The 24,916-nt window shown below is 40.7% G+C and overlaps 1 protein-coding gene across 2 annotated transcripts; it reads right to left on the minus strand.

Moving 5' to 3' along the window:
• Nucleotides 1-10,501: 10,501 nt before the first annotated feature.
• On the minus strand, nucleotides 10,502-22,407 carry syngr1a (synaptogyrin 1a). Of its 2 annotated transcripts, none has more exons than XM_067570949.1 (4): nucleotides 21,477-22,407; nucleotides 18,268-18,505; nucleotides 18,037-18,182; nucleotides 10,502-10,734 (listed from the first exon to the last, which is right to left on the minus strand). In XM_067570949.1, the coding sequence occupies exons 1-4, from the start codon at nucleotides 21,576-21,578 to the stop codon at nucleotides 10,594-10,596; spliced, it is 627 nt and encodes a 208-aa protein (XP_067427050.1). In that variant the 5' UTR covers nucleotides 21,579-22,407; the 3' UTR covers nucleotides 10,502-10,593. The 2 variants fall into 2 exon arrangements, with proteins under 2 accessions (XP_067427050.1, XP_067427051.1); XM_067570950.1 differs by lacking the exon at nucleotides 10,502-10,734 and adding an exon at nucleotides 15,548-15,970.
• Between the last annotated feature and the right edge of the window lie 2,509 nt (nucleotides 22,408-24,916).

Below are 24,916 nucleotides of genomic sequence, written 5' to 3' on the forward strand. Positions count from 1 at the left end.
ATGGAGCCACACCCACTCATTATGTTAATTGATCTATTTATTTACTTATTTATTTATCCATTTATTTATTTACACTTGTATTTTATTTAAATAATTTATTTTTTCCAAAATTAATTTATTTGTGTAATTCATTTCGTTATATTTATATTTTTATTTTAGTTTTTATACATTTTATAAATTAGTTGTTCTGTGAATTTCACCCACACACACCCAAACACACACACACACACACCCAAACACACACACACACACACACACACACTCACCCAAACACACACACACACACACACACACTCACCCAAACACACACACACACACACACACACACACACACACACACACACACTCACCCAAACACACACACACACACACACACACTCACCCAAACACACACACACACTCACCCAAACACACACACACACACACACACACTCACCCAAACACACACACACACACACACACACTCACCCAAACACACACACACACACACACACACACACACACTCACCCAAACACACACACACACACACACACACTCACCCAAACACACACACACACACACACACACTCACCCAAACACACACACACACACACACACACCCAAACACACACTCACACTCACACTCACCCAAACACACACACACACCCAAACACACACACACACACACCCAAACACACACACACACCCAAACACACACACACACACACACACACCCACACACTCACACTCACAGAGTAAACACTGTGACTCAGGTGCTGTTTCTATTATCTATTGTCTATTTGCAGCTTCGTCATGTTTCAGACATTCATGATGAATAATTGTCGATCAGTCATCAGATACAGACAAACACCAGCTGCAGTATTGATCCTCTGATCAAACTGATAAAACGGTGAACTCACAGATGAAAAATGTATTTTTATATTCTCGAGTCAACGGTGTTGTCAGAGCTTTGTTACGATGTGATGAGATCTTCTCAGATTAAACTAAAATCTTTGCATTAAGTCTCTTGTTTCTTCATCCTTGATTCTTCAGTCTGAACTTTGTCAGGTTTGACTTGACAGCAGCAGCTTGTTATTGTGTTATTTCAGTGAATAAACGCTGAATATTTCACATACATGAATGTGTTTGTGTTCGATCACAGACAGAAATCCTCTCCGCTTCAGTCTGAGTTGTAGATTTTTATGAAACACGCTCACGTTACTTTTTATTTGTGGTTCAATAAAGAGACATTAGCATCAGTTCACTTTAAAGAGTGAAGAGGTTTTCTTGTTTATATCAGATAATCTGCTGTTTCTGTTAAGATGACAAACAAGTGAAAACAATTGGCAGGAAACAAATTCATGTCTTTGTGTTGTGATGAAGCTGTTATTAAAAGTAGATATCTTTCAACGTTACAGTCTTTTTAGTGCCAAAGTTCCTCTTTTTGTTACTATACTTCCACCTGCAGCTCAACAGGGAAACACTGTCCGAGGAAACACAAAGAGGGAATTTGATGCTAAAAAGACTGTAAATGTGTCAGATATCCACTTGAACTCTACCTTACTGATCAGAGGTCAGTTTCATGTTCAATAAAATGAATAATTTTTGTTCACTTTACATTACGAAAAAAAGTAGTTACAAGAAATGAAGTGTGCTGAACTCAAAATAATTTTGCTTTTTAACGTAAAGCTGCCACAATTTTCTGTGTTTTTACAAACGTATTATCTTCTAGTTCACATAGTTTAGTAAATATTAGTCATGAGTTTGTATGACAATGCTTACATCAACAGTATACGTGTATTGTTAAGCTCAATGAACTGCATATAAATGATCAGAATAAAAGATAATGAGCTAAAGCTTTTAAAATAATCATCAGCTGCTCATATGAACCATTAGAAGATCCCTTCCCGATGCACTTTGTGCACGATTACACAGACCAGAAACCCTCAACCCAAACACATCAACCACGTACAACAAACAATAAAAACTATGTCATCGAGTAAAACCCTCAGTCTGTTTTTATCATAACTGAACTAATGTATGTGTATATACATATGCAGTATATACAGAGACTGATGTGCACTTTTATAAAACTGATGATAATCAAATTGATTAGTGTCCTGGAGTCGTAAAACATTATTAATTGCTCTTTGTGACCTTTGAAGATTAATGAAAGGGGTCGTGGGATTGATCGGCATGTCCGGCTCTAGAAAATGGACGAATTGGTTCAAATTTCACTATATATGCATCTGAGCCCCAACTGCTGTAACTCATAGAAAATGATTAAATTGTGAATCAAAGACAGCCTCAGCTGGTGCCACAGGGTTGTTTTGATCGTTAGCACGTATGCTACTGCTATGCTAGTAATCAAACTCAGCTCAGATCCAACTGAGGATTTGAAAAAGACGATGCACAGCACCTCATCCTGTTATTTCGAGAGTGGAGACATTTCTAAAAAAGTACTTGATTTTATGAAAGTAGATCATCCAGTTACACCAGTTATGTACACATCACCCAATATACATTAGAATTTGGAAAAACCACCAGGTAAACTGATTATATCTGGTACAAAATATCTACATTTGTTGACTATTTTCTAAAACTTCATGTCACTTCTTTGCCTTCGTATGTGAAAGATACCGTTGATATGTTTACAAATTTAAAAACAATTGACTTTCCTGTTAATAATATTACTAGTTACAGTTGATATGGAGTCACTCTACATTAATAAATCACATGACGGAGACATTAAAACGGTTGATTTTTATCTAGGACCTTTTCATTCAGATATGAAGCCCAAGATTACCTGTATCAAAGAATTAACCAGATTGGTCCTAACTAAAAATGTTTTCATGTACAAAGATTATTTTTATTTGCAGTTGAAAGGCACAGCTGTGTAGCACGATGGCCCCAAACCAGTTTGTGTTGAATTCTTCACATAATCCTTTTTTTCATCATATAGGTCTTTGGCAAAGGTACATCGATGATATATTCCCCCGTTTGTCAGGTTCTATAAAAGAATTATTTGATTTCACACGTTTTCTAAATGTATGCAGCCATCATCTTAAATTCACAGTTAATTATGACTTCTCATAAATCTATTTTCTGGACATTTTGATCATCAAAGAACAAGACAAGTCGGCAACAGATCGTTATAGGAAACCGACAGACATGAGCACAATAGAATAGAAAACACTGCATTCGTACTCCGATGAGTAATAATATATATATAATAATAATAATAATATTTTTACCTAAGGTCTTAGATTTAGATTTTGATCTTAAACTTTTTTTTGTAAGTGGTTATTGAAAAAATAAAACAATTTTTCTAAGTATGATTGACAGACCGTGTTTTACTTTTACAGATATCTTAACGAATATGATTGTTTAGAGTTTATATGTGTTGAGGCAGCCTCCCTTTTCATTCTTTTCCTTTTGATTGTTCTGTCTTTTGTAATTCTGGCCAATTACTTGTCACATCTTGCCCGGACTTAAGTGTTTTTTTTTTGGTCTTATGTTGTGCTCTGTGGGGTCTCCTGGTTTTGCACGTTTGTTTAGTCCCTCGGTTCATCACTGCATCATTGGTTTGTTGGGTTGTGTACTTGGGTTTGTGTTTGTGGTTGGTTTTGGATGGGTTAGTGTAGATGGCGTTGGGTTTGTTTTCTGGGTTTTTGTTCTGTTTCCCTTGTGTGTTCATGTGCTCCTCCACACCTGCCCTGTGTTAGCCTCGTCAGCCCTGCCCCGCTCCCTGTGTGTCCTCAGCCAATCAGCTCCCTGTATGTTCACTCCCCTCTCGAGTTCTCCACCCATCTGCCCACCTGCACCTCATCTCCTTGTTAGTTCAGTTTCTTTAAGTTCTGGTTTTCTGTTCAGTCTTTGTTGGATCGTTTTGTGTTGTTCCTTCTGCGAGTTCTGTTCAGCCCTGTTTACCTGTCCGTGACCGTCCACAATTAAAGAGTTTTTCGTCATATCTGCATTCCGGCCTCTGCGTTTGGGTCCACTCCTGCATCTCCTGAGCCCTGACATTACTAGGCTGAACTTGCCTGCAGTCCTAAAAAAAATGGGGCAAGTAATATATTACTATTTCTATTTCTCTATGTATTTTTCTATATAGTAGTTTTCTATTTTTCTATGAAGCAGTTTTATGATATTTTTTTCTGGATGATTTATGTGTATCAGTATCAGACAGTGTTGTCCAGCTCTGCTCTGATTGGTCCAGTTTGAGGGTTGATTGACTAACTCTAACCCAGATCACAGTCACCTGAGTGATGAATGTGTTTGTGTCCATTTATTGCTTGTTCTGCTTTGTGATTTGAGAATTCCTGATGAAGATCTTTGATCGATTGAAACGTTGCTCAATTAAAATTCCTGGGAGCTATTAGTACAGTGTGCAGATCTTTTGTCTGATTCTTGCATGAAAGAACATGTCACCCAGTGCAGCAGTGTGACTCATTGACGTGTTTTTAAAGGTTTGTGGACAACAATGGAGGTCTACAGCACAGAGAAATAAGATACATCAGCTTTGATACACACAATACTTGTTAGTAGATCAGTTCATTATTGGTTTGGATGCAAACATACAGAAAATCACCAACCGTGTCATTGAAGTAGGCAGTCAGACAAGATTGTAGAATTGACGTTGCTCTGCTCGTTTGATGCCTCACTTGTGTGGTGAGTTAGCTGGTGAGACCTCAGACTAGTTGTTGCTGTAGAGTAAAGTAGCCGCTTTTTACAAAGAGGTTGGCATCTACATTGTAGCCCCCAAAATACTTCCACTCACTGCTTCTGATGTAATTATCCAATCAGCACGGCTTTGCTCACTCGTGTCCTCCCTTTTTTGACTTAATTTTGATTAGTTTCACTGATTGGTGAAAGAGCATGCAATAGGTCAGGCTGATAGTGAATTTTAAGAACGCCCTCTGCTGGATCACAAGGTAAACTACTTCAAACAGCCTGTTGCACGAATAGACTGTAAATTCTGAATTCAAACAGGTCATTATAGTTCGAATATTTAAGTTTTCCCCACACTCGAACAAAAGTTCAAATTTCCACTTTTGAATAAAAAGTGACAGCTCTGCTGCACAATTAGAGTGGAGTGAGTGTTTCAGTAATCAGAGTGATACATCTTCTCTCAAGGTTATTGCTTCACATTGATTTCAGAGTCACTTTATCCCACTTAAACATTCATTTATATCACATCAATAATTTAAACTGAACAATCCAAGAGTTCTGAACCAAGACCTTCAGTACTTGGATCAAGATGCTTGTGCAAAATAACGTGTCAAATTTAGTAGTTTCGGTCTTTTGATATGTCATATACTGTATGTAGATACATATTTAACTCTGTATTGTTTTTTTTAAACATCAATTCTTAAAGAGGGCCAAAAAAATGTGATTGGACCATCCCTGGTGAATAAAGCAATCCAAGTGGAGTAACGGCTGGTACAAAGAGGCAAAATATACAGCTGGTATTTTAGCATTTTGTATGCTTTTCCCTTGTGTTTTACTGCAGCAAACAAGACATCAGTGTGGACCGAATTGTAGTTCTCTGGTGTCTACGTACGCCGCTGTGTAGATACCTACAAGGTAGGGGTTAGGGTTAGGGTTAGGGTTAGGGTTAGGGGTTAGGATTTGGGTTTAGGGGTTAGGAGTTAGAGTTTAGGGGTAGGGGTTAGGGTTAGGGTTAGGGTTTAGGGGTTAGGGGTTAGGGTTAGGGTTTAGGGGTAGGAGTTAGGGTTAGGGTTAGGGTTTGGGTTAGGGTTTAGGGGTAGGGGTTATGGTAAGGGTTAGGGTTAGGGTTTAGGGGTTGGGGTTAGGGTAAGGGTTTAGGGGTTGGGGTTAGGGTTAGGGTTTAGGGGTTAGGGTTAGGGTTAGGGTTTAGGGGTTAGGGGTTAGGATTAGGGTTTAGGGGTAGGGGTTATGGTAAGGGTTAGGGTTAGGGTTTAGGGGTTGGGGTTAGGGTTAGGGTTTAGGGGTTATGGTAAGGGTTAGGGTTAGGGTTTAGGGGTTAGGATTAGGGTTTAGGGGTTAGGGTTAGGGTTTAGGGGTTGGGGTTAGGGTTAGGGTTAGGGTTTAGGGGTTAGGGTTAGGGTTAGGGTAAGGGTTTAGGGGTAGGGGTTATGGTAAGGGTTAGGGTTAGGGTTAGGGTTTAGGGGTTAGGATTAGGGTTTAGGGGTTGGGGTTAGTGGCGATATTCAGCCCGAATTTCCAGACAAGTCCCACAGAATTCTGGCAGAGGTGTTGTATTGGATTGCAGGTGTTTGTAATGAAATGCTTGAAATGAAATGTCAAGGACTGTATTTGAAAGCTGAAACGGACAGATCATTTTTGCTGCTTGTGCAAGATATGGCAACATGCAACAATGTGATTGGATAGCATTGATCAGATGATTTCAATCAGCTGAGTCAAACTATATATTTTAATTTGCATACACATTTGTTCAAGGCACACATGTGGCTCACTAATGTTTACATTCAGTGTAGTATGTTACTTGAAAATATCATTTTGAGATTGAAAGGATGATTTTGGTGATTTTCTATCTTTGTCTTCATGTTTGGATCTAAACCAACAATGAACTGATCTTTTACTCTGATTAATAAAGAGTCAACAGGTCATCTCTTCACTTTCATTACTAAGACTTACATTACTGACTATAAACGTGTTGACTCAGTTGGCTGTTACTCAACACTGAGTCACACTGAAGCTTTGAGGTTTAAAGACGCAGTGACTCACCTGCTTTTGAGTTCTAACAGAAATTATTCAGCTCAGACCTCTACCGAAGTATTTGCATTTACTCAACAGTTAAAAGTTCAGAAAGACAGAATCAAACTGCAGATGTGACATTATGTGGTATGTAGGATTACACTTTACACTCTGCTCTGTTTGTTCTGTTCAACATGTTTGTACCTGTCTGTTTGTAATGTTTAATTAAGTTATTCAAGAAACCAAAGTGACTCTATCAGTTTGTTTGTACAAGTCGTCTCATTCAGCAGAAACTAAATCTAAAAAATTAAAAAACAGTTTCACCAGGATTATTGTTGAGAACTGAACACTTCACAGTGAATTATTGCTTCATATTTTGAGTCAGTGGACTCTAACCTTCTGCAGTCCAGTTTCATGTTCATGTTTTGTTTGAACATTTAGCCACTTTAACAAAGTCTAAAGCTGCCAGGAGCAAAAATACAAGAAAAATGACACAAACGCCTTTACAAATGTAAAAGTATTTATTGATAATCACAGAAAATATGATTAGCGAACAATTCAAGGTAGTGAAAAATATAGTTTCACTGCTCATTTGTACAAATACAACAGAAACATGTCAGAAATTAAACTGTAATAAAGTCTGTTTACATGTACGGTTTTATTTGACCTGAGTAGTTTTGTTTAAGAGCGGAGACAGCAGATGTCTTAAAACTGCTCCTCAGTGCACTGAATGTTTGCGCCTGTCTACACCCACTCTTTGGATGGGAAAACAGCCAACACCATGAAACAAGGCTACCGATATTAAACTGGGACTTTATTCTCAGTTTGCACTACAGCGGATCTGGATACATCAATACAGACTGGACTATACCATCAGAGATGCTCCATGAAAATATGCTGAGCACAGTAAACACAAACAAGCAAACTAAGGAGAAGAGAGGAGAGGAAGCTGGTCTGAGACAGCAGCTGAAAAACACCACACGAAGGAAACTCCTGCCTCCAACTATCCTTGCAAATGTACATTCATTGCACAACAAACTGGATGAACTACAGGCGAATGTCTGCCACCTGCAGGAGAACAGGAGACGTTTCTGACTCAGATCTGTATATTGAAGTCTGTGGCACACTGATGCCACTCAACAGAGATGAGACCATCACCAGTAAGCATGCGGGGGGTTCTGCTGGCTCCTGCATACCAACCAGTTACTCAAAGAGAGAAACCTGTTACAAAAAAAATCTGGGTCTGTTCAGAGAACATTGAGGCCCTTAGAGGTTGTTTTGAATGTACTGTATGAGATGCTCTTGTTGAACCAGACTCAGATATTAATCAACAAGTAGATGTTATCATATATTCACTTCTGTGTGGACACAGAGATACCCTTGAAGAAAATTACAATTTACCCTAACAATAAACCCTGGGTAACAAAGGATTTAAAACGCATCTACAATAAAAAGAAAAGGATATTTTTTTTGGGACAATTGAAGAAAGGAAAGAGGTTAATACAGAGGTCAAGAGAGCAGTGAGAAAGCAAGACTAAATCATGAGAGTAACCATGGTGACATGTGCTGAGCCTGGAGAGGAGTATGTCAGGTACGAACACCAGCACAGGCCCCAAATGCATACACATAGAAACTATCAGCCATGAGTCTCTCAACAGTAAGTAAATAAGTTCTTCTCCCATTTTGAAACTCAGGACTTTAGTGCGCAACTTAAAGGACCACTTTGCCAATTTTCAACCTTATCTCTATCTATCCAAGTTAGGGATATAGTGTGAAAACAACAACAGTTCTTTTAAATGTTGTCTGTGTCTCTGGAGCGTAGCTTCAAAATCTCCTGTTCTTCTGGGAACCAGTGACGTCACTGGCTCTCTGAAGGACTACAGGCTGTTTTCTGTAGTGGTGTGTTTAAGGACGATGAAGTATGGATCATCCAAAACACCCACATCTACCATGTTACACCACTAAGAAGGAAAAAGCAGACACTGAAATATCATACTACTAGATTAAAATATCAGCATATTTGGAAGAAAACTAGTGTCGTGACACGAGGCTGAATAATCAAACTCTACAGTCTGGACTGTGGAGGACGACTACAGCAACATAGCCGCAGCTACGCTAAGCTGCTAAGTTTATCAGTGATTCATTCAGAGGAGTTGAATCTAAAACAAAAACGTGAGAGATGTGGAGTCAGACAAAACAGAGTGTGGAGGACGGAGCTACATTACAAAGACGTGCTGCAGCTTTGACTCGGTGACCTGTGAGGATGGACAATCAAAAAGAATGAAGACAGACTTAAAATGATTTGATAAACCCGACATTGTTTTCTGACAATATTATATGAGGCTTAACTCTGAGTACAGAGTAGTGAGCAGCAGCTATGACCTGTGCTGCTCATGTGGCGGCTGCTAACAGTTACATCCAACCCCTCGCCGGCACTTACAAACACATACATATACTACACATACAAACACATTTGGCATGAGTGTTGATAGTAACTTAACGTATGCGCCTCTTTATGCTTTGCCAGTCCTATCATCATCTAAAACATACAGCACACAATTTGTGTTATGATATTTGCACACCTGTAGGAATGAGGAAACACATTCAGTAAATGTAAAGTCTCAGTAAAGTACTCGTATTTTACTGTACTCTCCCGCTCCGTCCTTAAACACAACATCAGTATCTGACTGGACTCAGTCTAAATATTTTAAAGGGACACAGCTAAAGGGCCAGATGGAAGATGTGGAAGGACATTAAAACTCTGTGCTGATGAACTGACTGATGTATTTCAAAGAATAGTCCAGCTTTCTTTAGACTCTGGAAGAATTATAACATGTAAAATCTTCATGAATACAGCATTAACATCACCGGTCATGAAAACTCATGTAACTGGATCAGCTCTCGGCCGCCTGCTGGTGTTGATGATGCAAAGTTATTTATTGTGAACTCTTTACATGAACATTTAGAACAAACAAGCACATACGCAAGATGACTTTTTGTTGGTTTTTCATCAGCCTTTAATACAATGCAACCTCACATACTAGTAGAAAAGCTCATATCTTATTTACATTTAGATCATAAACTCATCAGATAGATTATCAGTTTTCTTACAGAAGTTATAAATGGTCAAAGATCTGAATCAGTTTGTACTTCCACTTGCTCACTGTGGGGTTGTGTTCTTTCTCCTTACTTTTTATTTTGTATATGGATGACTTTGTCGCAGTAAATATAAAAATCACCATATTGTAAAAATTTGTTGAGGACTTCTGTCTCTTCTCAGTCAGATCAGTCACATGATGCAATGATGCCAGAGTTTGTGGACTGGTGCGAAAGATCTTTTCTAGATTTAAAGTTGCAATAAATGACATTCAGCCTCACTGGATCTCAGACCAAATCAAACGTGTCATTTACTTAATAAAGGTGGAAAAAACAACAAAAAAAGAACACAGACAGCTCATGAAACTCAGATCAAACTGTCAAACTAGGCAGAGCTGATCAGATATGGATCAATATTCTGTTAGTGCGTCGCCGATTTCTGCCTCAAGTGTTTTCAGAAACATATTTTAGTCTTCTGTTTAGCTGTAATATGAGAAAGTTTGTGATGCAGCTGCCATCTTGGAAACAGACATGGAGGACACAGAGGGACACTAACATGCACTAACATGCACTAACATGCACGCTCACATGCACTAACACGGTCTTGTGGCCGGTGCAGCTACCAAAACAAAGAACAGAGAAGCTTGAATAACAACACAAACAGAGTGTGACTTCATTCACTACTCAGGACGCCATTTCTCCACTAAATCTTTACAAAGCAAATAGTTGTTTGCTGACATCCAGTGAGGCTGAATGTCGTTTATTGAACCTTTAACAACACAAACACAGTCACAAACTACAGTGTCCATGTGGATCTATGCCCCATCCATCCACTCCTCCGTGGGCAGGGCTTCCTGTGGGGCTTCCTGCTGGGTCGGGTCGATGTAGTCCTGATTGAAGGTAACAGAATCCGCTCCAAGTTTGAACCTGTGGATGGCCAGCAGACACTGCAAAGCCTGCAGAAACACATTCAATTTAAACTCAACTTTATTAACAGCTGAACCACAGACATACACTCACACTGAAGAAAACTAGAGAAATGATCTGGTAAATTCAACATGTGGAAATAACAAGTAAGAAGAGACGTCTCTTTGTATAAAAAGATGCATGAAAGACTTTCTCTGCTTACTTTATTTTTATTTTCATCTGATTAGAAAATGCTGAAAAACAAACAAAAGCATACTCCAAGAATGTGTGTCACATCTTGCCTGGACTTAAGGTGTTTTTTTGGTGTTATGTTGTGTTCTGTATGGTCTCCTGGTTTTGCACGTTTGTTTAGTCCCTCGGTTCATCACTGCATCATTGGTTTGTTGGGTTGTGTGCTTGGGTTTGTGTTTGTGGTTGGCTTTGGATGGGTTAGTGTAGATGGCATTCAGTTTGTTTTCTGGGTTTTTGTTCTGTTTCATTTGTGTGTTCATGTACTCCTCCACACCTGCCCTGCATTTGGACTCATTAGTCCTGCCCTGTGTTAGCCTCATCAGCCCTGCCCCGCTCCCTGTGTGTCCTCAGCCAATCAGCTCCCTGTATGTTCATTCCCCTCTCGAGTTCTCCACCCATCTCCCCACCTGCACCTCATCTCCTTGTTAGTTCAGTTTCTTTAAGTTCTGGTTTTCTGTTCAGTCTTGGTTGGATCGTTTTGTGTTGTTCCTTCTGCGAGTTCTGTTCAGCCCTGTTTACCTGTCCGTGACCGTCCACAATTAAAGAGTTTTTCGTCATATCTGCATTCAGATCTCCTGAGCCCTGACAATGTGTTGTTTTTCATGTTTATTCATCTTATCAGTATTTTCTTAAAGATAGGTTGTTATTTGTCCCATTATTTCAGATATTAAGGCTGGGGCATAGTAGTGATGGTGAAACGGGACTTTTTGAAACCTTTTCAGGTGTACACCATGCATGTGTTATAAGGTGTACGCCGTGCATGTATTATAAGGTGTACACCATGCATGTAATATAAGGTGTACACCATGCATGTATTATAAGGTGTACACCATGCATGTATTATAAGGTGTACACCATGCATGTATTATAAGGTGTACACCATGCATGTATTATAAGGTGTACACCATGCATGTGTTATAAGGTGTACACCATGCATGTAATATAAGGTGTACACCATGCATGTATTATAAGGTGTACACCATGCATGTAATATAAGGTGTACACCATGCATGTATTATAAGGTGTACACCATGCATGTATTATAAGGTGTACACCATGCATGTATTATAAGGTGTACACCATGCATGTATTATAAGGTGTACACCATGCATGTGTTATAAGGTGTACACCATGCATGTATTATAAGGTGTACACCATGCATGTATTATAAGGTGTACACCATGCATGTGTTATAAGGTGTACACCATGCATGTATTATAAGGTGTACACCATGCATGTATTATAAGGTGTACACCGTGCATGTGTTATAAGGTGTACGCCGTGCATGTGTTATAAGGTGTACGCCGTGCATGTGTTATAAGGTGTACGCCGTGCATGTATTATAAGGTGTACGCCGTGCATGTATTATAAGGTGTACGCCGTGCATGTATTATAAGGTGTACGCCGTGCATGTATTATAAGGTGTACGCCGTGCATGTATTATAAGGTGTACACCGTGCATGTGTTATAAGGTGTACGCCGTGCATGTGTTATAAGGTGTACGCCGTGCATGTGTTATAAGGTGTACGCCGTGCATGTGTTATAAGGTGTACGCCGTGCATGTGTTATAAGGTGTACACCGTGCATGTGTTATAAGGTGTACGCCGTGCATGTGTTATAAGGTGTACACAGCGCATGTGTTATAAGGTGTACACAGCGCATGTGTTATAAGGTGTACACAGCGCATGTGTTATAAGATGTACACAGTGCATGTGTTATAAGGTGTACACCGTGCATGTTTTATAAGGTGTACACAGTGCATGTGTTATAAGGTGTACACCATGCATGTGTTATAAGGTGTACACAGTGCATGTGTTATAAGGTGTACGCCGTGCATGTATTATAAGGTGTACGCCGTGCATGTGTTATAAGGTGTACACAGTGCATGTGTTATAAGGTGTACGCCGTGCATGTGTTATAAGGTGTACGCCGTGCATGTGTTATAAGGTGTACGCCATGCATGTGTTATAAGGTGTACACAGTGCATGTGTTATAAGGTGTACACCGTGCATGTGTTATAAGGTGTACGCCGTGCATGTGTTATAAGGTGTACACCATGCATGTGTTATAAGGTGTACACAGTGCATGTGTTATAAGGTGTACACCATGCATGTGTTATAAGGTGTACACCATGCATGTGTTATAAGGTGTACACCATGCATGTGTTATAAGGTGTACGCCGTGCATGTGTTATAAGGTGTACGCCATGCATGTGTTATAAGGTGTACACAGTGCATGTGTTATAAGGTGTACACCGTGCATGTGTTATAAGGTGTACGCCGTGCATGTGTTATAAGGTGTACGCCGTGCATGTGTTATAAGGTGTACACAGTGCATGTGTTATAAGGTGTACACAGTGCATGTGTTATAAGGTGTACTTCATGCACCCACAATAGGTTCAGGTTTCACAGTCCACTTACCAACAAATCAAATCTAAAAGGTCAAGTTCATTTGCTGGAATCAAGGCCTCATTTGTCACCAGTGTGATCCTCTGAAAATGATAAAAGCCTCAGTACAAGACATCAGCAAGAACTGCCGGACGTATTCGACACATGCTACTATGAACTACTGCATAGTTCGTCAAGTGTGTCCACCTGACATAAGTGTGTCTACCTAATGTCAGAAAATGTCTCTGCCAGGATCATACCTGCCAGTACTCCTGATTTTCATGGGAGTCTCCCTATTTTTAACCCTTTGTCCTGCTCCTGATTGGTAATTACTCCTGTTAATCTCCCCCCAAAAAAGCCTCCTGGTTTTTGAAATCTAAATGTTGGCAGGTATGCAGGCTTCTCCTTTCAAGGACTTTTGGAGTTTGTCAGCTATTCTGCAGCCATTAACACAATCTTGTAAAGTTTATTCTTAGATCTACAGTTTAAATGACCGCACCAGGCTGGAAGATGAAAAGTTTAAACACGAGTTTAAGTACGAGTTTTGTACACGAGTCCTAAAATTTGCTGACTAACACTGAGGCTGCTGAGTCTTCTGCGAAGATAAAGTCACTGTGAGCATTTCTCTGTATTTTCAGATAGGCTCACCTGGAAGTCAAGAACTGTGCCGAGATATTTAAAACTTCTCACAGTTTCAACATGTTTGCCCGTCACTCAGCACTCCGGGGATAACGGCACAAGGTTTGTCATGATTTTGTTTGCTCTTATGTTTAATGTTTAGTTCAGTTGTGTGTGTTTTAGTAGTTTTGCAGAGTTGAATGTTAGTGTGTTTAGGCTAGCAAGACTGCTATATTAGTGCAATGCAAGGCAGTTATCATCTCACTAGAGTTTGCTTGCTCGTATAAAGAAATACAGCATTATTTGTGTGTTTTGCAGTAACTATGATATATAAGGTTAAAGCTGAAAATGTGACTGTTTTTCTATATTTTTGTTAATTATACATAAAAAGTGACTCTTTAAATATTTAATTTAAGTTAAATATGCTTACCTATATCACTCTGTTAGAGGCTGTCATCAAGCTAAAAAGGGTTAAAAAGTGATATTTCATCTTTGGAATATAAATTTATTTTCAGTCAGCGGTTAATAAAACATGATTTTAATTTTGTTGAATATTAATGAATATTGTAAGGCTATCGTACAATAAGCCTTTGATCACAATGAATGAAAAGATGGTTAAGTGTCCTAGACAGCCTCCCTCCCGCTGTCTAGGAGGCTGCCCTGACAACCATCTGACAGTGGACCTGGACCTGGACCACATCCTGCTGCTGACATCCACCCTGCGTCTTCTGCTCCTGGCCCTGCACCTTGTTCTGAACATCTTATTGTTCATCTCTGGCAACTTTAGTTTCAACAAACACATTAGTTTTATGTATCATCTTGTGTGGACTCTTGTCAGTTTGTGTCCTATTTGTCATTAATAATCAATATAAACAATTAATAAATGGTTTTAATTCACTATAATGTGCTATTGAGTTCTGAACCATTTATAACTGTTTATATTTTGATATTTAATGATTAATATGATACTTTAAGTGTTTCCGCTGTTTACTGTCACGTTTGATTGGTACTGTATTAAACATATAGTAGGTTGTTTGTGTGCATGCATCACTTTTTTCAACATGGTTTGTTTTTTGACATTTCAGACCATTTCTCTTCATTAGTTACCACATCTTTGGACTAACTGATTAAAAAGTGACATAACTAATTTTTTCCATACATTTTTGGCTCTAAACTGTACTTCTTTTAAATTGTATGTTGTAGAAGTGGGATTTTTTTCTCCCGTATCCCTTAATTAGTATTGTATCAATCAGGTTAGGCCAATTAGATTTTCACATCTTCTTTAACATCCTGCACATAATCTTCAGCAAATCTGGAACATGTTCAATATTTGGATGAGCCTGAATAAAGTTTGTCTTTTCGTTTCTTTATATTCCAAATAGTTTTTCTGTAATTTGTCACTGAACTGACACAAACTGACAGAAGCCCTGATTGTATTGTCCAATTATAGCTATAGAAGACATTTAAACTGCAACTGCAGCAGTCACACTGTTTATTACATGATGACAACATGGTGACGTCATGTTGCCTGCAGTGACATCAGAGCTGCAGCAGGGGGCAGCAGAGTGTCCGTTAACACATCATATAAACCACTTCAGCTGTTTATATCTTTAATCTTTGTGCTACAGTTCATCACAAGATCATCTTCATTAATAACAATGTATTATTACATCATCATGACATCATCATGACATCACTGTAACAGCAACAACACATGAAGTTTAGTTTGAGGGAACCTTTAAAGATCTGCTGTGGCAATCTGAGGAAGAAAACAATGCTGTGATGCTGTCACCATGGTGACAGTAAGGCACTTTAAAAGAGAGGCACTTAGAGCGGCCAATCAGAGTCCAGACAGAGGCCACGAGGAAACAGGAAACACTGGAACAGTGGTCTCTGATTGGCTGAAGGAGAGAGGTGATGTTTAATGTGTGTGTGTGTTTCAGGCGAGCGGCGGGCTGAACAGTTTGTTGTACTCCTCTTCAAACGAGACTCTCTTCAGACGCTCCAACGACAGCAGAGTGAGACCTCCCTGCACACACACACACAAACACACACACACAAACACAAACACAAACACAAACACAAACAGTCATGTGACTGTGACAGAGTAAAGCCTCCTGCGCACACACACACACACACACACACACAGTCATGTGACTCTGTGAGTGAGACCTCCCTGCAGAGAGAGCAGGTGTTCAGGTGTTGGTAAGGTCTCTGCCATCAGTAACCAGTTCTCTGACCAACTCAGTCTGCAGCTGCCAGCTAACAGGGCCACACTGTCCTCATTCTCCCCTCTGACCGAGGAGGAGGTCTCCAAACTTCTGCTGGACTCTCGTCCCACTGCCTGCCCACTGAACCCAATACCATCCGACCTTCTAAAGACCATTTCCCCCCCACACATCAACTCTTCACTTACAACAGATGCTTTCCACAATCTTTAACCAAATCTCTGAACTCCTTTCTGAGAACAACCTGTACGACCTGAATCAGTCCGGCTAAGCGCCGTCGCTCTACTGAGACTGCACTCCTGCCGGTTATGGCCTCACTGCGTTCAGCTAGAGCTGCTGGTCAGTCCTCAGCTCTACTGCTGCTGGATCTGTCAGCTGCCTTTGATACAGTCAACCACCAAATCCTCCTCTCCACACTCACTGAGCTTGGTATATCAGGATCTGGCCTCCGCTGGTTCATGTCCTACCTCTCAGGGAGATGTTTTAGAGCAGAGGTTCCTAAACTTTTCAGACCATGTATCACTATGTGCCTAACCAAATTTCCCAAGTACCACTTCTCACACCAAAAAAGTAACAATGAATGAGCCACCTCATCTATGTAAGTCCACCCCTGACTACTACTCAGTCCCAGGATGAAGTGACTGAGGGAGTTGTTAAAAATTGCGAGGGGGCATTTTTTTCATAAACTAAAATTCACTGATTAACCATGCTTACACACAGTTTGGGAATCACTGTTTTAGAGTATCTTGGAGGGGAGAAGTGTCCAAGGGTCCTCCTCAAGGGTCAGTGTTTGGTCCCCTTCTTTTCTGAATATACACCACCTCACTTCATCAATCATCTGCTCCCATGGTTTCTCATATTACTGATATGCTGGCAACACACAGCTCTTCCTGTCGTTTCCGCCGGAAGACCACACAGTCTCGGCACAGATCTCGTCATGCCTTGTTGATATCTCAGCATGGATGAAAGAACACCAGCTTCAGCTCAACCTCTCTAAGACTGAGCTCCTTGTCATCCCAGCCAGTCCCTCTATACAACAAAACATCAGCATCCAGCTCGAATCAACCCAACTCATGCCCACAAAGTCTGCCTGTAACTTGGCCTGAGTCGCTTGGTCATGTTGGTTTGTCCTGTACGACATCAGGAAGATCAGACCCTTCCTGTCTGAGCATGAAGCACGACTCCTGGTTCAGGCTCTCGTAATATCACGCATTGACTGCTGCAACTCCTTACTGGCCTCCCTGCATGTACATTCAAACCTCTGCAGATGATCCAGAACATGGCGGCACGTCTGGTCTTCAACCAGCCCAAAACAACACGTCACCCTGCTGTTCATCTCCCTCCACTGGCTCCCAGTTGCTGCCTGCATAAAATTCAAAACTGACACTCACTTACAGAACAGCAACTAAAACGGCTCCCGCCTACCTGAACTCCCTGATTCAGGTCTACACTCCCTCCTGCCCACTACGCTCAGCCAATGAAAGGTGCCTGGTACCACAACAGGGCCCTGAGTCACCAGCTGGACTCTTCTCCTCTGTAGCTCCCCGGTGGTGGAACGAGTTACCAAACTCTGTTCAATCTGCAGAGACCCTCTCAATCTTTAAGAAAAAGCATATGACCCAGGTCTTTCGCAAATATCTTCACACCTGGTGGACTGAAAAAAAATAATAAATTCTGCTTCTATGTGTTGTCTCTGTGCACTGATAGCACCTACATCCTGTCAGACCTGAACTTAGCTTTATGGCACTTACATTGTTCTCTCCTGACAAGATCCTTGCAGACACTTTGGATAAGAGCTTCAGGTAAATTAAATTGTAACATTATAATAACATTGTGTCAGGTGTTCAGGTGATGTTCAGGTACGTACCCAGGTGAACACAGAGAAGAAGGAGAACACAATGGCGGCCCTGGCAGCAGTGACTCCTTCCTGAAGAGGGTTGTCTTCTTCTTTAGAAACCTGCCATTGATTGGCCAGAAAGCAGAAACCCACAAACCACAGCAGGGACCAGAAGGCTGTGGGGGTCAGAGGTCACATGGTGAGGCGGGAACAGAGACATCAGGTGTCACAGGGACACACTCACGGGAGGCGGAGTCTCACCTGACACCGCGATGTCCGCCATCACAGCCTTCTTCCTGTCCTTCACGCCGCTGATCTGAGGGAAGTAAATGTCCAGCGCCAGGAAGCCGGTGCTACAAAGGAAACACAGTGTTCCCATGGCGACGGCGTAGCTGCAGGCGTTCTGGTTGCGGTTGAAGATGCAGAATTCCTCGACCTCATCAGGACGGTTCAGGTAACCCTCATTAGCCACGCAGCCGAGAACCACAATGGAGAACAGCTGAGGACACACAGAGACACAGCTAGCTCAAAGCTAACACACCTATTCATTCTCCATAGCACAGGCTAAATGCTAACAGCTGATGTTATTTCTTTTCTCCTGCAAGAATAAAGTATAAACTATTCATGTGTTTGACTCTAACAGATTTATGTTAGATTCATGATTTCTTGGCTTGAGTTGTTCTTGTATTTTCTCTGACATATATCTTGATCATCTTGCACCACAACACAGATGCAGATCCTCATCTGTGTGAACCTGCGGGCCATGAACATGATTGATTCTGATACAGATTGAACTGCAGGTGATAACAGATGATAAAAGATGTGTTTCTGTCAGTAGAAACGCTCATAAAACTGAGATAAAAACAAAGCGACTAATGTAAACGAGCAGAAACTGATGTTTCAGGAAATCAATAAAAACTTGATTGATTACCATCTGGACACAAACACAAAGAAGCTTGTGTGGCCTCAGCTGATATGTGATCACACAGCGGGATGAAGTTATTGAATATTTAATATCATCAGTAATCAATGACTTTGTTCATGTTGATGATAAAATCGTCCTACAGAGCAGCTGCAGGTTGAACAGTGTGTCAGTGTGAGCGGCCTCGTGTTCAGCCGCAGGAATGTTAACACCAGTCTCATGACCCAGCCCAAGAACACACACACACACACACACGCTCGCACACACATACACAAAAACACACACACACACTCGCAAACACATACACAAAAACACACACACACACACACACACACACACGCTCGCACACACATACACAAAAACACACACACACACTCGCAAACACATACACAAAAACACACACACACACACACACACACACGCTCGCACACACATACACAAAAACACACACACACACTCGCAAACACATACACAAAAACACACACACACACTCGCAAACACATACACAAAAACACACACACACACTCGCAAACACATACACAAAAACACACACACACACTCGCAAACACATACACAAAAACACACACACACAAACACACACACACTCGCAAACACATACACAAAAACACACACACACAAACACACACACACTCGCAAACACATACACAAAAACACACACACACACATACACGCACACACACACACACACACATTCACACAAACCATGTGACCATGTTCACTATAATATCTGTGTGTGACCATGTTCACTATAATATCTGTGTGTGACCATGTTCACTATAATATCTGAATGTGACCATGTTCACTATAATATCTGTGTGTGATCATGTTCACTATAATATCTGAATGTGACCATGTTCACTATAATATCTGTGTGACCGTGTTCACTATAATATCTGAATGTGACCATGTTCACTATAATATCTGTGTGTGACCATGTTCACTATAATATCTGAATGTGACCATGTTCACTATAATATCTGTGTGACCGTGTTCACTATAATATCTGAGTGTGACCATGTTCACTATAATATCTGTGTGTGATCATGTTCACTATAATATCTGAGTGTGACCATGTTCACTATAATATCTGTGTGTGATCATGTTCACTATAATATCTGAATGTGACCATGTTCACTATAATATCTGTGTGACCGTGTTCACTATAATATCTGAATGTGACCATGTTCACTATAATATCTGTGTGTGACCATGTTCACTATAATATCTGAATGTGACCATGTTCACTATAATATCTGTGTGACCGTGTTCACTATAATATCTGAGTGTGACCATGTTCACTATAATATCTGTGTGTGATCATGTTCACTATAATATCTGAGTGTGACCATGTTCACTATAATATCTGAATGTGACCATGTTCACTATAATATCTGAATGTGACCATGTTCACTATGATATCTGTGTGACCATGTTCACTATAATATCTGTGTGTGATCATGTTCACTATAATATCTGAGTGTGACCATGTTCACTATAATATCTGAATGTGACCATGTTCACTATAATATCTGTGTGTGACCATGTTCACTATAATATCTGTGTGTGACCATGTTCACTATAATATCTGAGTGTGACCATGTTCACTATAATATCTGAATGTGACCATGTTCACTATAATATCTGTGTGTGATCATGTTCACTATAATATCTGAGTGTGACCATGTTCACTATAATATCTGAATGTGACCATGTTCACTATGATATCTGTGTGACCATGTTCACTATACTATCTGAATGTGACCATGTTCACTATAATATGTGTGACCATGTTCACTATGATATCTGAGTGTGACCATGTTCAGTAAAATATCTGAGTGTGACCATGTTCACTATGATATCTGAGTGTGACCATGTTCACTATGATATCTGAGTGTGACCATGTTCAGTAAAATATCTGTGTGATACCATGTTCAGCGTAACATCTGAACATTTATCAGTGATCAAAGTGTGAAAACATTGATTACCTTCCTACGTGGAGAATTGACTTTTTTAGATTCAAATGTTGACAATGTGACGAGTCTGGATTTGTTGGTTCTTTGAAGAGTCTCCTAAACTTGCACATTATACAACTAAATGAGACTGTTGTCATAGTAACAATGTGCATCTTATTGATAGTCAGCTGATCAGGACACGTTTCACTCTGAACTCAGATCTGTAATGGAAGAATCTGGATATAATCATCATTTTAGATGAGAGCATCTTCATCTGCCTCCTCCTCCTCCTCCTCATCATCATCAATCACGCTGTCATTATCATCCTCATCCTCATCATCATCATCATTATTATCATCATCATCGCCATCATCACCATCATCATCGTCATTATCATCATCATCGTGATTATCATCATCATCACCATCGTCGTCATCATCATCGTCATTATCATCATCATCATCACCATCGTCGTCATCATCATCATTATCATCGTCATCATCATTATCATCATCGTCAACATCAACATCATTGTCATCATCATCATCATCATCATCATCATCCTCCTCACTCACCCAGCAGAGGATCCTCACCACAGTCTGTGGTTGTCTGATGAAGGTCAGCGGGTCGAAAGCTCCGCCCGTCTTTCCCGCCCCGTATGCCTGGAATCCATCCATCCAGACCTCCTCCTGTGCCGGGTCCACTCAGTCCAGACACTGTTCAACCTCCTCCCAGTTCAGTCCAATACAGACCAGTAGAGCCCAGTACAGAGCAATACAAACCAGTACAGACCAGTACAGACCAGTAGAGTCTAGTACAGACCAGTAGAATCCAGTTTAGACCAGTAGAACCCAGTACAGACCACTACAGACCAGTAGAGTCCAGTATAGTCCAGTAGAGACCAGTAGAGTCCAATTTAGACCAGTTGAGTCCACTACAGACCAGTAGAGTCCAGCACAGACCAGTAGAGTCCAGCACAGACCAGTAGAGTCCAGCACAGACCAGTAGAGTCCAGTACAGACCAGTAGAGTCCACCTCGTGCTGGTTTTCTCTTCTTCTCTGCTGTTATTAGCTGCTCTGTAATCTCTGTTCTAATCCTCCTCATCCTCCTGACCTGCTTATGGGTTTTTTCTGCCCTCAGCTGAGTCTGACAGGCTGCTCCACCAATCACACGCCTGCAGTGAGGGAGGCGGGTCTGTTCACTGCCTGAGAGTCTGGACTCAGGATGAAGTTTTTTTCTTTTGTTGTAACTGAGTTTATGATCTGATCACCTTTATTGATCCACACATAGAAATTAAAGTGTCACAGCAGCAAAATGAGGGGTGACTTTTATTTCATCACAGGATCATTATACATGTTTATTTTTTACTTGAAATTTTTGTATCTGACACACTGAGTTTTTGCTTTTTATTAAAGTTTTTTTCAGATGTTTCTGGTGAAACGATCAGCTGAGATCGTCTTACATTACACAAACACTGAAGAGAGACGTATCTATAAAATGTAACATCCCAGTCTGGAACAGCACGATAAAGACTGATTTCCATCGTCGTCTCTGCTGTCATCAAACATTTAACGAGATGGAAACACGAGCACATCGCCTGACATGAAGAAATATTACAAACTCTAAAACCTGATAAATCAAAATGTTTTTAGGAAGAACTGAAGATAAAAGTTAAACTGGACTCGTGATTTGATTTGCAGAACACCAAAGAAAATAAAGATAAATACGATGAAAACAGATTAAACATGAAATAAAGTAATGAAATCATAGTTTTTTCAGAGCTGTTATATGATAAAACTGGTGGGTGGAGCCTCCCAGTTCAGACTGTGTTTTTAAGCCCTGCGTTTGTCTGCCAGGCTGAACATGAGCAGCTAAACTATGTTTGTATCTAAACACTGAAGGAAAGAAGACAATTCCTTGTTTTTATGGTGGTTTCCATGGAAACGCAAGATTCACATAATGGTCAGCACTGACTCTCTCTGTGTGTGTGTGTGTGTGTGTGTGTGTGTGTGTGTGTGTGTGTGTGGGTGTGTTAATAGGATCAGTGTGAGCTCCATCTGTTTGTCTGAAAACTCTCTGCAGCTCCAAACTAAAGACTCATTTCTGTTCTTATTTATTTTATTTATCTTCTTTATTTATTTAAACTCACATCAAATTAAATGAGACTCAGCTGTTTATTTAAAAGCTAAATTAATCAATAAATGTGTTTTAGTCCAGAAATATAAAAACTTTTGGAGAATGCTGTTGACTCCTCTTTTTATTTCTTTAAAAAATAATTTAAATACATAAAACATAATTTTATGCAGATGTGGCTGAAATTATTGGCACCTTTACATTTTATTAAAATAACGCACCATTTTCCCTGAACAGTGTTGAAATTAAAGGATATTTTATTATCAGCGCGTCTATATTTGTTTGCAGTGGAATAAAACATAAAAGTTATGAAAATAACTGAATTCATGTTTATGCTACAAAGACGTTCTAAAATAATCTGGACAAAATTATTGGTTCCCTTTAGAAGTTGTAAGAAATAATTGATCTGTAGTGGAGCTGTAGCCAACATCTCTGGATGTGGTCACAAGAGGAAAACTGGTCCCAGATTGAACAGAAGAGTCCGAACCACCAGTGAAGAAGAGTCCGAACTACCATTGAAGAAGAGTCCGAACTACCATTGAAGAAGAGTCCGAACTACCATTGAAGAAGAGTCCGAACTACCAGTGAAGAAGAGTCCGAACTACCATTGAAGAAGAGTCCGAACTACCAGTGAAGAAGAGTCCGAACTACCATTGAAGAAGAGTCCGAACTACCAGTGAAGAAGAGTCCGAACTACCATTGAAGAAGAGTCCGAACTACCATTGAAGAAGAGTCCGAACCACCAGTGAAGAAGAGTCCGAACTACCAGTGAAGAAGAGTCCGAACTACCAGTGAAGAAGAGTCTGAACTACCAGTGAAGAAGAGTCTGAACCACCAGTGAAGAAGAGTCCGAACCACCAGTGAAGAAGAGTCCGAACCACCAGTGAAGAAGAGTCCGAACCACCAGTGAAGAAGAGTCCGAACCACCAGTGAAGAAGAGTCCGAACCACCAGTGAAGAAGAGTCCGAACTACCAGTGAAGAAGAGTCCGAACCACCAGTGAAGAAGAGTCCGAACTACCAGTGAAGAAGAGTCCGAACCACCAGTGAAGAAGAGTCCGAACCACCAGTGAAGAAGAGTCCGAACCACCAGTGAAGAAGAGTCCGAACCACCAGTGAAGAAGAGTCCGAACTACCATTGAAGAAGAGTCCGAACTACCAGTGAAGAAGAGTCCGAACTACCAGTGAAGAAGAGTCCGAACCACCAGTGAAGAAGAGTCTGAACCACCAGTGAAGAAGAGTCTGAACTAGCAGTGAAGAAGAGTCTGAACTACCAGTGAAGAAGAGTCTGAACTAGCAGTGAAGAAGAGTCTGAACTACCAGTGAAGAAGAGTCTGAACTACCAGTGAAGAAGAGTCTGAACCACCAGTGAAGAAGAGTCTGAACCACCAGTGAAGAAGAGTCTGAACTACCAGTGAAGAAGAGTCTGAACCACCAGTGAAGAAGAGTCTGAACCACCAGTGAAGAAGAGTCCGAACCACCAGTGAAGAAGAGTCCGAACCACCAGTGAAGAAGAGTCCGAACCACCAGTGAAGAAGAGTCCGAACCACCAGTGAAGAAGAGTCCGAACTACCAGTGAAGAAGAGTCTGAACTAGCAGTGAAGAAGAGTCTGAACCACCAGTGAAGAAGAGTCCGAACCACCAGTGAAGAAGAGTCTGAACTAGCAGTGAAGAAGAGTCCGAACCACCAGTGAAGAAGAGTCCGAACCACCAGTGAAGAAGAGTCTGAACTACCAGTGAAGAAGAGTCTGAACCACCAGTGAAGAAGAGTCTGAACCACCAGTGAAGAAGAGTCCGAACCACCAGTGAAGAAGAGTCCGAACCACCAGTGAAGAAGAGTCCGAACCACCAGTGAAGAAGAGTCCGAACCACCAGTGAAGAAG

Source organism: Thunnus thynnus, chromosome 17, assembly GCF_963924715.1.
Source record: "Thunnus thynnus chromosome 17, fThuThy2.1, whole genome shotgun sequence".
In the NCBI taxonomy this organism is placed as follows: Eukaryota; Metazoa; Chordata; class Actinopteri; order Scombriformes; family Scombridae; genus Thunnus; species Thunnus thynnus.

Coding starts and splice junctions, on each gene's coding strand:
- syngr1a (XM_067570949.1), bottom strand. CDS start 21,578: ATGGATGGATTCCAGGCATACGGGGCGGGAAAGACGGGCGGAGCTTTC. Junction 18,506..21,476: donor TGGTGAGGATCCTCTGCTGG/GTGAGTGAGGAG, acceptor GTGTGTCCTCAG/CTGTTCTCCATTGTGGTTCT. Junction 10,735..18,036: donor TCTTCTCTGTGTTCACCTGG/GTACGTACCTGA, acceptor GTGTTTCTGCAG/GCTTTGCAGTGTCTGCTGGC.